This window comes from Nilaparvata lugens, chromosome 3, assembly GCF_014356525.2.
Source record: "Nilaparvata lugens isolate BPH chromosome 3, ASM1435652v1, whole genome shotgun sequence".
Lineage (NCBI taxonomy): Eukaryota > Metazoa > Arthropoda > Insecta > Hemiptera > Delphacidae > Nilaparvata > Nilaparvata lugens.
This window is the reverse complement of record NC_052506.1, coordinates 21,239,355-21,255,297: the sequence shown is the minus strand read 5'-3', so window position 1 is coordinate 21,255,297 and position 15,943 is coordinate 21,239,355. Positions and strand designations below refer to the sequence as shown.

At 32.7% G+C, this 15,943-nt stretch overlaps 1 protein-coding gene across 1 annotated transcript; it reads right to left on the bottom strand.

Annotated features, from left to right (window-relative positions):
* Window positions 1–4,841: 4,841 nt before the first annotated feature.
* Window positions 4,842–15,851, bottom strand: LOC111043666 (translationally-controlled tumor protein homolog). Its single transcript, XM_039423265.1, has 6 exons — window positions 15,479–15,851; window positions 14,557–14,627; window positions 12,883–13,070; window positions 9,421–9,536; window positions 7,911–8,082; window positions 4,842–5,661 (listed from the first exon to the last, which is right to left on the bottom strand). The coding sequence occupies exons 1-5, from the start codon at window positions 15,504–15,506 to the stop codon at window positions 7,967–7,969; spliced, it is 519 nt and encodes a 172-aa protein (XP_039279199.1). The 5' UTR covers window positions 15,507–15,851; the 3' UTR covers window positions 4,842–5,661; window positions 7,911–7,966.
* Between the last annotated feature and the right edge of the window lie 92 nt (window positions 15,852–15,943).

Below are 15,943 nucleotides of genomic sequence, written 5' to 3'. Positions count from 1 at the left end.
GCTGTGTCTGTATTATTTCTATATTTTCTAATTCAGATAAAATGCAGGGATGAATTTACAATATTATTTAATGAAGATGGATCAAATGAAAGCTTCGTCAAAGGATCTTTACAAAATAACACAATACTGCTTGATACGGCTTCCTTTGACCGTTAGGGTACTTGGAATTGTCTCCTCGTAATATTTCTTCTCTTTCTCATCCGAGCTGAATTCTTTAGATTTGACCGACTGCTGTTTTTCAGAGTTTGCTGCTCGCCTTTTGTTTGTCTGATGACAAAACTTTTCCAAAGTTTCATCCTTCCTACTTTTTCGGTTTCTCCTCCGTCTCTTTCCACTATGATATTTTTTTCTTCTTCTAATCAACGTGTAATCGGAAGTTACGTAAGATCTTTTTGAAGATGATGATGTCGAAGACAAACTTCCTTTGAGCCATCTATCATTTTCGAATATGTTCTCAATCTCAAATTCACTCCAACTGTCCGCAAAAGAAATTCTTTGCGAACCCCTCAAATCTTCAAGTGAATTTTTCCTTTTAATTCGCAACACACCTTCTTGACATTTCAAATGACTTAGATCTCTTTTATTTGTAATAGTAACATCAGCAGTTTCAAGCCCATCATCGTTAGTAGCCATTTGGAGTTTTTCCAGCGTCTTTCCTTTATCATGTCCACATTTTCTCAAATTATGGAACTTGTGCAATCCAAACTTTCTGCTAGGAAATATCTCAGGTTCCTCTTTGTCAGGCAATTTAACTCGATTGTTGGTGGAAATTTTTGTTTGAAGCCCAATTTGTTCACCAATTAACAATGAGGACTCACCACATCCACTACTACCAAACTGATAAGAATTGATTTTAGCCAACATAATCCGTTCCAAATTTTCAAGCCGTTTTCGAATTTCTTCATTTTCAGTTTGACTTTTCATGCAACAAGCACTGTCTGTAGTTTTCTCTTTTTCTATTAAACTTTGTTTCAGATCTACTACTTGTTCAATAGGTATTTTTGTGCTTTCAACACCCAATCTAAAAACATTTGTGACTACTTTTTTCTCATGATTATGGAATTGATTAGAGTGATCATCATCTCCACAATGAGCCTGGTACACTGAACATTTATTATTATTATTATTAATAGAATTTTCATGATTGCCCATTGATGTAGACCTACCATCTTTGTCCTTCAATACAGGATATCTTGTTTCCATATTATCAACAGCATCATCACCTTTTTCATATTTGTTTTCCTCATCATTCCTAATACAAAACTCAAATTTCCTGACAGGTTTATCTTGGGTTTTCGAAAACAATCGGCTATCCTTATTTTGTTCCTTTTTGAATGATTTCTCAAAACTAGAATTTAGTTTTTTAGCATTGCTTGAATGTTCTCCAAAATTTCTGTTGGAGATACATTCGGTGAGTAGGTTGATGTAATTCATTCTTTCTGCGGATGCAAAGTCAAGTTCAGTTTCGGAGTAGTCAAACCAGCGGTGTTTGGCTCGCAAATAATCGGAATCAGTCAAACAAAGCTCTATCAAATCAGTTGTAGCTGGATTTTTATCATCAAAACTTTCACACTGATCATATAAAGTGTCATCATGAATAACATTTGATTTAGGTTCAACAAATTTTTTACTGATTAAAGATTGGCTTTTAGTTGAATGATCAATGTTTTCTTCACAGTTGCTACTGATATCACCTTCCTCTGAATTTAATTCACCACCATTATTCAAGCAATTCGCATCGAAAAATGATTTGCAAAGTAAATTCATCCTGTCCCATTCTATTTCATGATTGTTTTTAACGCCAGAATTTTCGGTTGAATTGATGTTGAACATTTTGGAAAACCTTTTCGAGCTCCACTTATGAAATAGAAAGCGAGCTGTCACCTGGATTGAAAAGAAATTTCTTATTTACTTGACAAATCAAAATTATAAAATAGAATATTTTTAATTCAGATGGTGAACAGAATAACTCCAACAGTAAATCGCAATCAAAATAATAGAATAGAATGACTGCCTTTATTTTCCCTAGAGAGCGAAGTTAGCACAAATAATAGTTTATAAGATGCTTTGTTATAAAAACTAGTGCCCATTTTTGCGGATGATGCCCACATGAGGTTTTTGCTAATGCGTGGGTAATGGAAAGTGCGTTGGTGAATTGATGAAATGACAAATGATCAAACGTTTATGTCGCCGACCGGATTCGTCGAACCCACGAACCAGGCGGTGCTAGCAGACCAAAGTCTGTTAAGCTCCTTAACATTAGACCAACCCAGCTGGCTAATAGTCCAGTCAATATGGACATAAAAAAAGGGGTGTGCTTGTAATTTATATTGTAGTTCTGATTTTTTAATATAATTATTATTTGGATCCATAAGAGAAGACCAGAACGAATTTCTTCATGCAAAATTTCCTTGTGCTAGATACAGACGAGTGGCCCAAAAATCTCGTATTTTGGGGCTCATTTTCCAGTTTTCAGCTATTTCTGCCAAATCTCGACCTGATCTCAGATTGTAGAGCACAAAAATACGCCCAGAGGGATTTTGAATTATACATCTAAATGGTAACAATCGGAAGATATTGTTGATCAAAAACTAAAATCCATCAAAATTGATTTTTTCTTCAAATTTAACACATTTTTTGAAAAATCATAACTCAGTACTCTTTGGAGATAGAGAGTTCCGAATGATCTCATTTGATTCAGAATTATATAATCTAAAAAAAGGCAAGAGAAAATTCTTCTGTCCGATTTCAAGATTTGGCAGAAATAGCTGAAAACTGTAAAATGAGACGAAAATACGAGGTTTTTGGGCCACTCTGTATCTAGCATAAGGAAATTTTGCATGAAGAAATTGGTTCTGGACTTCTGTTATGTACCCAAATAATATATATTAAAAATCTGGTGTGGTACACTCACACAACTTTCCTTGCTCATATTTGAAACTACGATCAGACTTCTGTATAAGGTGTATATATAATTGTTTTCAAAGTACTTTTTCTTTGTGTAAATGTGAAATTCGATGATTTTTTTAGTCGTCATTTTTTTAAAGTCGTCAAAACAGCTGTTCTACAGATGAAATATCTCGACTATGTGTTCTTTTTATGAACTGCGCTACCTACCTACCTCATGCACGAGAAGGAGGTTACTAAGTCCATTTCCCAAGGATGGGGTGGACCCCCCATTGGTTTCCCAGAAAGGAAACTTATGCCAGTTGATAGAGCTGATAAATAACTATACAGGGTATGAATTTGAAAAAAATCGGTCAAGTTATTTTTGAGAAATCGTGAAAAACATGGTTTTTTAGTAATTATCCGCCATTTTTCTCAAGAATATTACGGAGCTCCTGCAATTTTCCAAGGAAAAAACTCATGTCATTTGATAGGGCTTATGAATAGCTATCCATGGTTAAAATTTGAAGAAAATCGTTAAAGCCATTTTCGAGAAAACCGTGAAAACCCTGGTTTTTTGGTCATTATCCGCCATTTTTCTCAAGAATATTACGGAGCTCATGGAATTTTCCCAGAAATGAGACTCATGCCAGTTGATAGTGCTTATGAATATCTATCCATGGTATGAATTTGAAGAAAATCGTTAGAGCCGTTTTCGAGAAAACGGTGAAAAACATGGATTTTTAGTCATTATCCGCCATTTTTCTCAAGAATATTACGGAGCTCCTAAAATTTTCCCAGAAATGAGACTTATGCCAGTTGATAGGGCTTATAAATAGCTATCCATGATATAAATTTGAAGAAAATTGTTAGATCCATTTTCGAGAAAAACGTGAAAAACATGGTTTTTTAGTAATTATCCGCCATTTTTTCCGCCATCTTGAATTGAGTTTTATTGAATTTCTTATTGTCGGGTCCTCATGGTATAGGGACCTTAAGTTTAAAATGTCAAGTCGATCGGTTAATTAGGAATGGAGTTATCGTGTTCACAGACATACACACACACACACACACATACACACATACAGACCAATACCCAAAAATCATGTATTTGGACTCAGGGGACCTTGAAACGTATAGAAAACTTGAAATTGGGGTACCTTAATTTTTTTTGGAAAGCAATACTTTCCTTACCTATGGTAGTAGGTCAAGGAAAGTAAAAAATCAGAACTACAATATAAATTGCATGCACCAATGTATATAGTGGCTGTACTATAAGAACTAATTAAGACCTTATTAATGAACCAAACTAAACCAATTCCTAAAATTAATACTAGGTACTGGACTCATATAAACATTTCAACTCGTTGTAAGAAATATACCTTAGCCGGCATAAATTGTACAGTAGGCCTACCTATATTTGAAAGACTGTCATTTCTAAACTATCATATATTTATAGGCTAAACCTACAACGCCTGATTTTAGAGCATCGTAAGCTTTCAAATATAAATATATAATATTTAGTAATGAAAGGCTGTCATTTTAGAACCATTTTATAAACTTACAACGCCTGAGTTCGGCACAACGTAATTTTCCAATATAAACCAGATATTAATTTTAGACAAACTTCTTGTTGGAATATTCTAATCCTTATCAACAAAATCCTTACAAAAGATCTATAAGTATGTAAATAAATTTGTGTTGGTAAATTTTTCATGTTATTACTTCACAAATTTCATCACGAACTTTGTAATCTGTCTAGTAGATAGATATTTTAGTCTACTCTGGTCCCATCCTACAATTTATTCTATATTCTATGCTGATTGATACAGATTTATCATCTAAAAGAAAATATTACTACATTGCACAAGTAATACACGTGCAAATCCATTCAAGATGCTCAACTTTAACTCAATATATAATCGAAAGTAACCAGGTAAATAAAGTCAAATTGATGAAAGTTCAGTTTTATCAAGTTTATTTTTTACATCTTTCCACCATCTTTCATGGATTACAATGAGAATATATTTTTATTGGAAAAATGATAAATCAGAATATAATAAGAATGATTGTAACAAAGTAAACAAAACTGTAAAAAACAGAGTACGGTATGAAAACTTTATATTATTGGGAAAAACAGTTTATTTTTTGTGCTTGTTTAGTTATGAAGTCAAGACTAAATTGAAATAAAAAAACTGCATTTAGTCAATGGATAAAAGTAAAATAATTCCTAAACAAGCTAATTTGCTAGAAAGAAATACTTAGGCCTATTAAAAGTAATAAGACATAACCTAAATAAAATAACATACAGGTAGGTATGCATTGCATATATTTTTACAACATAATTTTATAAAAAACAATACAATTAATGAATTAATATGATGCAAGTGCATAGTTAATTATACATTCGACGACCCTGATATGATTTTATCTTCGAAAGACTCAAAATATAATTATCATATAATATGCGATTACAAAAGCTACTTGATATTTCAAAAACGTTATTGATTGACAAACGTTATTGATTAGAAGCAATAGCCTGCCTGGTTGTAAACAAATAATGTTGTCTTCAACTCACCTTCATTACAAAAGATACAATTTTTATTTGAAAAACATGCTAAATAAAAATAATTCAATAACGTCCTTGCTGCATAGCATTTTGAAGCAGTCAAATTTTGCTTGGAATTCAGATCAACGAGAACCTCAATACCGGTATTGATATAGTACAGTACAGCTGGATGTCGAATTCGATCTGCAGAAAATAATAAATATCACCTGTTGGGGAAAATAAAATAATTGGTTAAAATTTATGCGTTGCATGTTTGAAAAAGTTTCATGAAGTACATAAAATAATATAAGAAAAAGCTTCTTAACATTTAGCTAAATATAATATTGTATCAACCATAGGCTAAATCACTGATATAGCAATGCTTTAAATCTCAGTAATAAATGACATAATATGATTTTGCCCCCTTCGAAGACCGTTATTACATTGAATGCAAACTCATTAGTCCAGACGGTAGAAAACAAGCATATTTTATCTTCAATAGTGCAATAAAGTTTATAAATATATGAAACCGATGGGTTTTTTGTCCAATCCAGATAAAAAAATGCTTAAAAAGCATAAGCGGTCTAAGGCCCGCCGCAAAGTAGACCCACGCAGTAGGATGTTTTGTAAACCATTGCTAGGCTTCTCCTAGTGTAATGATAATACATCTGTGTAATGATAATACATCTGTGTAATGATAATACATGCAATGAATAATCCACTTGTCAGCTGATTGGTTATGAATAATTCTATAGCAAAGGTTTACAAAACATCCCACGGCGTGGGTTGCTTTTCGTGGGTCTACTTTGCGGAGGGCCTTAACCTAATTTTTGTACCAAAAGCGGTTGGGCCTTGTTAAAGTGCATAGATTAAATACTGAAATATGTAAAATTACTAATCCTAATTTGATAACTGAACATTTTCCTCCACCAATCAACTGAATTATGAATAAATAAATATTTTTTAGATGTCTGCGACAGAATACTTCAGTTAAAATCAAAATCCATCTGAATAATATGGTAAGAAATAATCAACACTGCTAATTGTCACCGTTCTACATTGTTGCCCGAATACAAGTTACGTTGGAGCTAAGGATTATTATTATTATAAGAAAAATAAAAATAATATAGTGCTATAAACATTAGCAAAGGTGGAGGAAAAATGTTGTCAGAATCAAGGACCCAAAGAACTTTTTCTCCCCTAGAAAAATTATTACCATCAAACGACAGACCTTCCGTTCAGCGAGAAAAGGCCCTAAATATTGCTTCATCGATGAACATGTTCACATACATACTACCGTTAGCAGTATTGGCTGTGATTTTTTTGTCATTTGCAGCTTTAATATAATATAGATTTTATCTTCGAGAATAGTGATCTGCTTTGATATTAATAGTATCAGAAATTATTGATTCAAGCCTAAGCTTATACTGTGGGCATCACCCTCAGTATTATTATTCTAATTATTCATAATAATTTGATTATTTGAAGGATCCAGTCGAGCTTGAGTGAACTTGAAATCAAATTATTATGAGCCAATAATTTCTGTAACTAATATCAAAGCAAATCACTGTTCTCTATAGAACCTCTATAACGTAAATGGATAGAGCTAGAATTCCAATTTTGCACTTCCAAGACTTCAACCATTATTTCATTGAGGAAAGTTAACAATCTAAAATTTCTATAATACGTCGTGAATATTCGTATTACGAGCTAAATATCAATAATCAGTCCTTCACTCTAAAACGATAAAATTGTGATTGTTTCATGAATACATTTCATTCATTAATCACTTGTCCAATTGAGTCAAAAGCCAAGCGTGTAATGCAGTTCTAAATATACTTTGATGCTATTCTATTTAAAGCGAAATAGAATTTCTCACTCATAATTTAAAAAAAACTTATTTACTTCAAGAGCCTGCTAGTTTTAAAACCAAGATATAATCAAGTTTTTGTGTGATAGTTTTCGAGGTCTCAACATTTCATCACATTCACATATCTTGGATTGAGGAGTTTTGTCTATCATGTTTATTATAAGCTAATAATCATTCCTGAAAACTTACTAAAAGCAGTAAAAAGTTTTTGTTTCATTTGGGTTCCTGACTTGCCGGCTGATGGTTTCAAACCAAGCTATGTTTATTAATTTATTAGATTCGCAGATACGATACAATGATCGGAAAAGAAAAAACAGGCTATTGCCCAAAACTTTTTCTATTTCCTAATTTAGTTTCAAATTGTCTAAATAATATTATATATAGGTTATGTCCATTTCAATCTGTTCATTTACCCGATTGAACTCAGATTGAAGAAATTCTCTAGCAAAAAGATGATAAGTATTGCATCTACCCTAAAACATTGCTTCATTGACTAACTATAAGCTAAACGAAATGACAAAGCCAGGAGAAGATTGAGAAATAAGCATAACTACATATTTGTAAGGTCACAAAAAAGTTGTTATAAAATATTTATTGTACACTTACATAGTTAGAGCTTACAAATAATTTTAGAAATTTCGAAGACGTGTGTTGGGCCAAGGTTAACATTTCTCTTCTTCAAGGCCGTGTTTGAAGAACATGAGGACGGGAACACTGTCGCCGTCAATGTCTCTGTATTCGAGGAGAGCAATCATACCGTCGACGTCCATCGACTCACCTGCAAATCAACAGAAAACGTCAAACTCATCTAATGAATGATTCATTCCAAGACTAACAAATCAAGAGAAGATGTCAGTATCTTTAATCATTCATTTCAAAGACTAATCATCTTCAAGGAAGAAACTTCACATATTTCAACAAAGATAAATAGTGGAAAGTAATAACACTGGCCACTAACGGTAGAACATGTATGATACACAGTTGACATACATTGTTGTGTCATAACAGCTAAAAGCTTCGAGCAAAATCTTTTGAGGTTGGGTTTTTGTATCTCCTATTTTTGTTTATTTTATTTTTTCTTCGCTGCTCTATTTAAGGTTGGAATATTTTCTACAATTTGGACAATTTGTCGATTTAGAAAAAAGTGTTCATTGACTTTCAGAATTGATTCAATTTCCTACTGTTTCTTCTGTGTCGATTTGTGAATCAATTTACACACTTTAGAAAATTTTCAATGAAATAAGCTATTTAATGGATTCTGATATGTTTTTCATTAGTAAACATCAGTGCCTTCCAAGATTGGAAATTAATTAGTACATCCTGGATCATGATATAATACAATTTTCTCTTTAACATAAAATTTAAAATATTAGAAACTGATATTCCTTGGATGAAACTTATGATTAGGAATGAAAAATTATAAACACTAGCTTAGTGATAATATTACGATAGTTGTTCAAACATACAATAGGCTATCTTTCTACATCAAAGGTTAGGCCTACTGTTTGAATATTATACAAAATGAAATCCCAGGCAGTTAAATACTATCACTTGAGATTGAAGTGTTATTCAGAATTGTATAGAAACTACTGTAAGTTACTATAATTTGAATACTCTATGTTTATAAGACTAACCATTCTCCAATATTATCATCTGCATACAGAATAGAAATCGTGGTTCATGTTTGTATTAAATCCATATACTAATAAATTAGAGGGTTTCATAAATGCTTGCAAAGATTTGCAGGAGGTTTGATAAAGAGAAGCTTACGCTTTGTAAAGTTTAAACCTACACAGGTGTGTTTCTACCTCATAAATGGAAACAAAATTAATAAAAAATAAAACCTATTCATTTTTTCTAGAATAGCTAGTACCCTCAAGAAACTGTCAAGTAGCCATAATTATGAAAATTAATTAGAAACTCATTGAATAACCTTCCCTTAATTCAAAGAACCTCATATTAGCGGGCCAAACTTGTTTCCATTTAGGAATTCCCAACCGTTAATCTTATTTCGTCATAATTTGGTGTATATTCGTCTTTTTATAAAAATTTCAGTCAAACAATCATTGCAGAACAGGAGCTACTAATGGATGTATCAAGTTTTCATTCAACTTACCGGTGAAAAATTGAAGATCCTTAAACCTTCCCAACAGGTCTTTCATCACTTTGGTCATGTTTGTCTTGAATAAGTTAACGTCATCTGGGTTGTTCTTTTCAATGTGTTCTACGACTCTGTAAAAGAAATAGATTCATTAGATTCAAATTATTATGATCAAAACTTATAAAATTGATTCTTGTTAATAATGGTCAATATCTCAAATATATTTGATTAATGAAGAATCACCACTACTCACAGATGTATAGTCTTTGTAGGGGTATTCCATCCATTTCTCTATTACAATTATTTTAATTGTATTTTATTAATTTATTTGAATATTACAACAGTGCGATAGTATCCCTCTAGCTGTAAGCTATTTGAGGGATATATAAAAATAATCCATTACATAAAATAAAACTACCAATAACAATGGTTCTGTTTTCTTAATCGATCTGATTATATTTCATATTTTTGTAACTGTTTATTCTGTTTTGTCCATTGCACCATAACTTGAATAGAAATTAAAAAAAAAAACTGCTCGGTAAGCGACAATGAACAAGATATCACTTTGGGATATTACCTAGTATATTATTCACTCTGACACAAATATTTATTAAATCATAAAACTTTTTCATTGTAGAATTAGAATAATTTCAAACTCAATAATACATAATATTCCTTCCTGAAACTAATAAAAATTATTTATTCTTATGAAGTACACTTTAAGTTTTGTACTTAAATAAATACATTTTGGGGGAATAAAGAATATTTTAATTTGAGAAAAGTATCTTTAAATGATTTGATAATATATTTTCTTAATTGAGATGAAATATTCTGGTAGCTCATTAGCTTAGTTTAGTAACCAACAGGGATAGCAGACTAATGTTAATCAGGTTTTGACTTTCAAACATGAATCTCACTTTTATTAGCTCAAGTTCAAAATAGTGACTAGCAACTAGTCATTAGTTTTAGCTATTGCAGAATTCCAGTCAAATAAGCAAGTGTTTAATTTAATAGTGAGGCTCTCAATTTATTATATAATATAGTAAGCATCTGATTAACATTGGTTTGCCATCTGTCTGTCATTAGACATAACAGATAACGCTTTTTATTACTCTGCATATTTGTCAGATTGTTTGAAGGCTATGCATTAGCAAAGGCTATAAAGGTTTGAAGGCTATGTATAGCAAACATAATACATAGCCTTCAAACAATCTGACAAATATGCAGAGTAATAAAAAGCGTTATCTGTTATGTCTAATGACAGACAGATGGCAAACCAATGTTAATCAGATGCTTACTATATTAGATAATAAATTGTGAGCCTCACTATAAAATTAAACACTTGCTTATTTGACTGGAATTTACCAATAGCTGAAACTAATGACTAGTTGCTAGTCACTATTTTGAAATTGAGCTAATAAAAGTGAGATTCATGTTTAAAAGTCGAAACCTGATTAACATTAGTCTGCTAGCATTGTTGGTTATTAGACAAAGCAGACATATCTATCCTTTTCCAGCTCCTCACTGTTTCCAAATCGTTTGTAGGATATGATCATATAATATGATTGGATACCAAATTATTTCATCTCGATAACGAAAGGTATTTATTATAAATTGATAAAAAGGCATATTTGTGGTGGACATGAAATATTTGAGATAAAGTTAATCATTATTGATAAGAATCAATGATTGATTATAATTGAACAAAAATTCAAAGTTAAAAGCTGTAAACCACTCTCGAAGCCTTCTGCTACTGCAAATATTGACCACAGGGTGAATAGCTAGAGGGAAATTTGATGAGTTATCATTATTATTTTTAGTGGCAGAAGCCTTCGGGGTGGTTTACAGCATTTAACTTTTGATTTTCGTTGAATAATTATTTATTCGCATTTACAAAATGCGATTTCTCATTAATTTCAATGCATAATCATTAATAGGCTATTATACATATATATCACTTGGTACACCGGGATAACTTGAAACACAGCTATCTACAATAGTAGGCAGTGGTCACAGAAAATTGGCAACTCCGTCGTCCTATCCTTCCCACTGACTTTATAATGTCAATCTCATTGAATATAAAAAACAGCTGATTGAATGAAAAAGACTAAGAAATTGTCAAAAAACTAATTTCTTAGTCTTTTTCATTCAATATCAATAATTACCACAATATCAACTTCTCAACTACACAAAAAGTGAAAAACTGCTGAGTGTAACACGTATAACACATACCAGAACAGGTTCCATCAAATTTTGTGTGGTTGATGATTGAATAAGGATTATCGCCAGGCAAAATTCAGGTATTGTCCCACTTTGTTAGGTTTATAGTAAGTTGATCAGCAAGACTCCAAAGAAAGCAACAATCAACATAGGATTGCATCACATTGAACAGGTGTCATCATTCAGGTACCTTGGGTGTATGATTAAAGAGGATATGCGATGTGATTTAGAAGTAAAAGTGAGAATTGCAAGAGCAAAGGAGGCATTCAGCAATATAAGATTGGTGAGTAGCAAAATGCAAATAGAACTGCGGAAGAAGATGGCCAAGTGTTTTGTGTGGAGCGTGGCTCTCTATGGAGCGGAAACCTGGACTCTCAGAAAGCAGGAAGAGAAGAGATTGGAGGTCTTTGAAATGTAGGTGTGGAGGAGGATGGAGAGGATCAGCTGGATGGATAAAGTGAGGAATGAGGAGGTACTGCGTAGAGTAGGAGAGGAAAGGAATATTATGGCAGTGATAAGGAGACGAAAGCGGAACTGGCTGGGACACTTGCTGAGGCATGGCGGACTACTTGTGGAGACAATGGAAGGGACTGTGCAAGGAGGGAGGGTGCTGGGACGAAAAAGAGTGAAGTTGGTGGATGATATCAGGGAGGAGGGAAAGTACTCCAAGATGAAGAGAATTGCACAGGACAGAGAGGAATGGAGAAGGAGGAATCATGTTTAGACCTGCCCTAGGGCAGAACACCAATGGAATGGATAGTAAGTTGTCAAGTATGTCGTCCTATTATTTCCAATGACTTCATAACGTGGATCTCACTGTAGATGAAATAATCTTGAGAAATACACGTCAAGGCTCTATACCTGAACAGATTCCAACAAAATTTTGTGGAATTGATAGTGAAATCAAATATCTCCAGGTAAGATTTAGGTGATGTCCTAACTTCTTCACGTTACTGGTAAGTTGAGGGAATATGTAAACCCAAGGTTAATACAAAAAGGTCGACACGAACCCATGATGCATTGCAGAACTGCCATATTGAAGTTATAACGACAATGTCTATCCCGTATATACTCTGGTCACAGACGGAAGGAAAATTTAATTGAATATCTATTTTAATAAAGTTTGAATGCGATTTTGAAATTTTCCACCAAAATAGCTTCAATATAGCCGCTCCATTAGTAACATTGGTGTCTAGTCCTCTTTTTATAGACCTTGTGTAAACCTAACCTAATCCAAATAATTGATTTGAAACTTACTTCTTCATGTAGTCCTTGAGGTAGAGGGTGTAGGACTTCTTGTCGCCAAAAGCGTAGGTCTCGCACAGCCTGTGGTTGAGCACAACATCCACGCCAGACTCCAGACCCTCCTGGCAGCCCTCGTCGGCTTCCTCGGCTGACGGGTTGGCTCCATCCAACTGAACATCGCCCACCTTCCTTGTTACGAGCTGCATAACACACCAAAACAAAAGCGCTGTAGATTATACAATTAGCAAAAGCATTTCAAGATTTAAGAAAACGTTATGAAAGTAAATAACAGTTTCCTGAAGGGTTGGCGTATCATATATTACATTATGCCGCTTCCACACTCTTGCCAAGTGCATACAAATGACGACAAACATAAATGTAGATGGATACTATGCACGGCCAGCGTGAGATGGCCAATCTACTGATAAATACATTGAGCAGCTTGGTAAGCGACTTGACGAGTGTGTGGAGTCGGCATTACATGTACTGAAATTAAATCGTACCGAGTGCCAAAGCCAAATATTTTACCATATTAGTAGAATTTTCAATAATGAAAACTAATTTTTTTACTTTTTTACTTCTGCAGTCTCAACCAGCAGCCAGGGCTGCGGGAATCTACCTTTCCCTTTTGTAGGGGTGGTTCATACTCTTATGGTCTGTAGGTGTGCTCGTCTATAAACTCGTTTGTGAAGGTTGCAATTCAATTAATTGTATAGAAAACTAGCTTGCCCGGCGAACTTCCTACCGCCAAAAGTTCAATGTATCTCATGTCACAATTGACTTTATTTGGTGAATCATGAAATTTATCTGACAAATCAATATTTCCATTTAAATCTCAATACGGACTTCCTATGTGCTTAGTCATGCAGAATTTATTATTCCAAAAACATATTCTTTTCAATTAATTGGTAGTAATATCTATCAGTAAAGTGTTGAATTAAAAAAAAAATAGATAGGGTTAAATCAGTGTTTCAAAGATGAATTTAATGTGTTCATAGTTGTTGATTGACAATAGATGGTCCAGGAAATATGCGATGTACGATGATGAATCACACAGAATTCCATATTCTTTCCATCTTTCATTTCAGGATGAATATTAGCTAAGCTAAATTAAAAAAATAAAAATAATAATTATTCTGTCATTCTTCAGTAATGAATGAATGCAATATGAACAACTCTCTTTCATGAGGTTAATCATTTTTTCCAACATTTTACAGTTTTTTAATGAAAGGGAAGTGATAATTATTTGTATACAGATCTTCTAAGGAAAGAATATGTACAGCTGGAACCAATCAACTACACTTCAACTCCAAACTACCGTTTTAATACCAATACACAATTTAACACAGGGTGACGTCTTCATTACAGCTGGTAGGCTAACTTTAGATGCTAAATCATTATTATCAAAACATGATCATCTTTTCGTTCTTCGGTAGACGCTTGGCCGACAATTTCAAAAACATAGGTCTGCAAAATGGATTAATAATTATTATTAGCCTCCCTATTGAAATTTCTGGTCAGAAACCATCCCCAATATTTACACAACATGTTCCATTTCTGGTCAAAAACCATCCCCAATATTTACACAACATGTTCCTAAGGTTTCATGCCGTTCTGTCAAGTAGTTTTCAAGTCTATAGGTTAAAACGCAGTAAAATAAGACTATTGTTCAAAAACTGAATTTACCTTGCCGTAAACTTCGTAGATTACATCATCAATGAGTTTCATTTTGTAGGTATCTGAGAACATCTCATCACCTAAAACAAGAAATTGATAGAAAGTTATGTATGACTATTGACAAAATATGAGCTGAAAAGTTTGTAGTAGCGTTCTTGTATTATATAGCTTGAAAGATAACAGGTATTCATGTAATCATAAAGTTAGAGGAGCAATATTTCAAAACAGAAAAATTCAAATATCAGATCTAAAATCAACTTACTAAGTAACTTACTTTGACATATTTTAACCCGGCTCTTATCAATAAACAAAATTAAAATAAAGTTACTAGTTGTCAGATGAGAAGTCAACTAGACAAATGAGGTTAACTTCCATCTCTGATTATCAATAGGCCTTAAAGTCGTTTACTGTAACTATTTTTGTATAGGTTAAAACACAGTAAAATTAGTTTCGCCAAATGTAATATTAAACAAACAGTTCAATACAGTATTATCAAAAGCATTTTTAGTTTTGAATACTGCAAAAGCAAGTCCATTGCTATGAGCCTGGATGATTCATAGTGCTGAATGACCACTTTTGATTTGCCTACGTTAGATAAGAAAGTACTAAGTAACAAGTATAATTTAAAATAAGCAACAACTTTACAATATTCTTGATATAATTTGAAAGAAGAAATGAAATAACTAATTTATTTATACGGAGGTTAATTGCGATTGTAATGATTGAATATGTTTTAGAGTTGGTTGATAGAAATGACATATTGCATTCCCATCAATGAATGAATACATCATGACCTCAGTACATTGACATAACGGCCTGGAATGCAGATTGCAAGAAGCATATTTGAAAAGACGATATAATTGTTCCTGCACATTCAATAAAATTGTAAATAGTTACAAAACCTCTAAATATTATTAATTTTTATTCCTACCTGTAAAAAGATCCTTGAAAATCCTCATTTTGGGCGATTTATTTGGATTTTGTCGAGACCAAAAAAGTCTTCAAACACACAACACGGACCCTAGACCGGAAAGAACAAAAGACCCGACGAAGGAAAGGATGCTCATGTTGCCGTTTTTCAGCTGCAAATTCAAGAGTGAAACTTGTTAAATTAAATTTCACCTTCCTGACATATTAAGGAAACAAGAAAAACAAAATTAGAAGTAAATTTTACTGAAATCATCTAAATATCTTTGACAGACGGTATTATTCAACAAAGTTAAAATTATATATTGATCAAATTGAGAAACATCATGAACAGGCATGATAGTAATTGAAATGAAATTTTTCTTGTGAAATTTGTTTTTATAACATTGATAAAATTGAATTTATACTACTCTTAGTTTAATAAAAAACGTCATTCAAAGTTTTCTTTTGAATATTTTACTTTCTGGTT

Coding starts and splice junctions, on each gene's coding strand:
- LOC111043666 (XM_039423265.1), bottom strand. CDS start 15,506: ATGAGGATTTTCAAGGATCTTTTTACAG. Junction 14,628..15,478: donor TTTCAAGGATCTTTTTACAG/GTAGGAATAAAA, acceptor TTCTTGTTTTAG/GTGATGAGATGTTCTCAGAT. Junction 8,083..9,420: donor GGATCTTCAATTTTTCACCG/GTAAGTTGAATG, acceptor GTTGATTTGCAG/GTGAGTCGATGGACGTCGAC.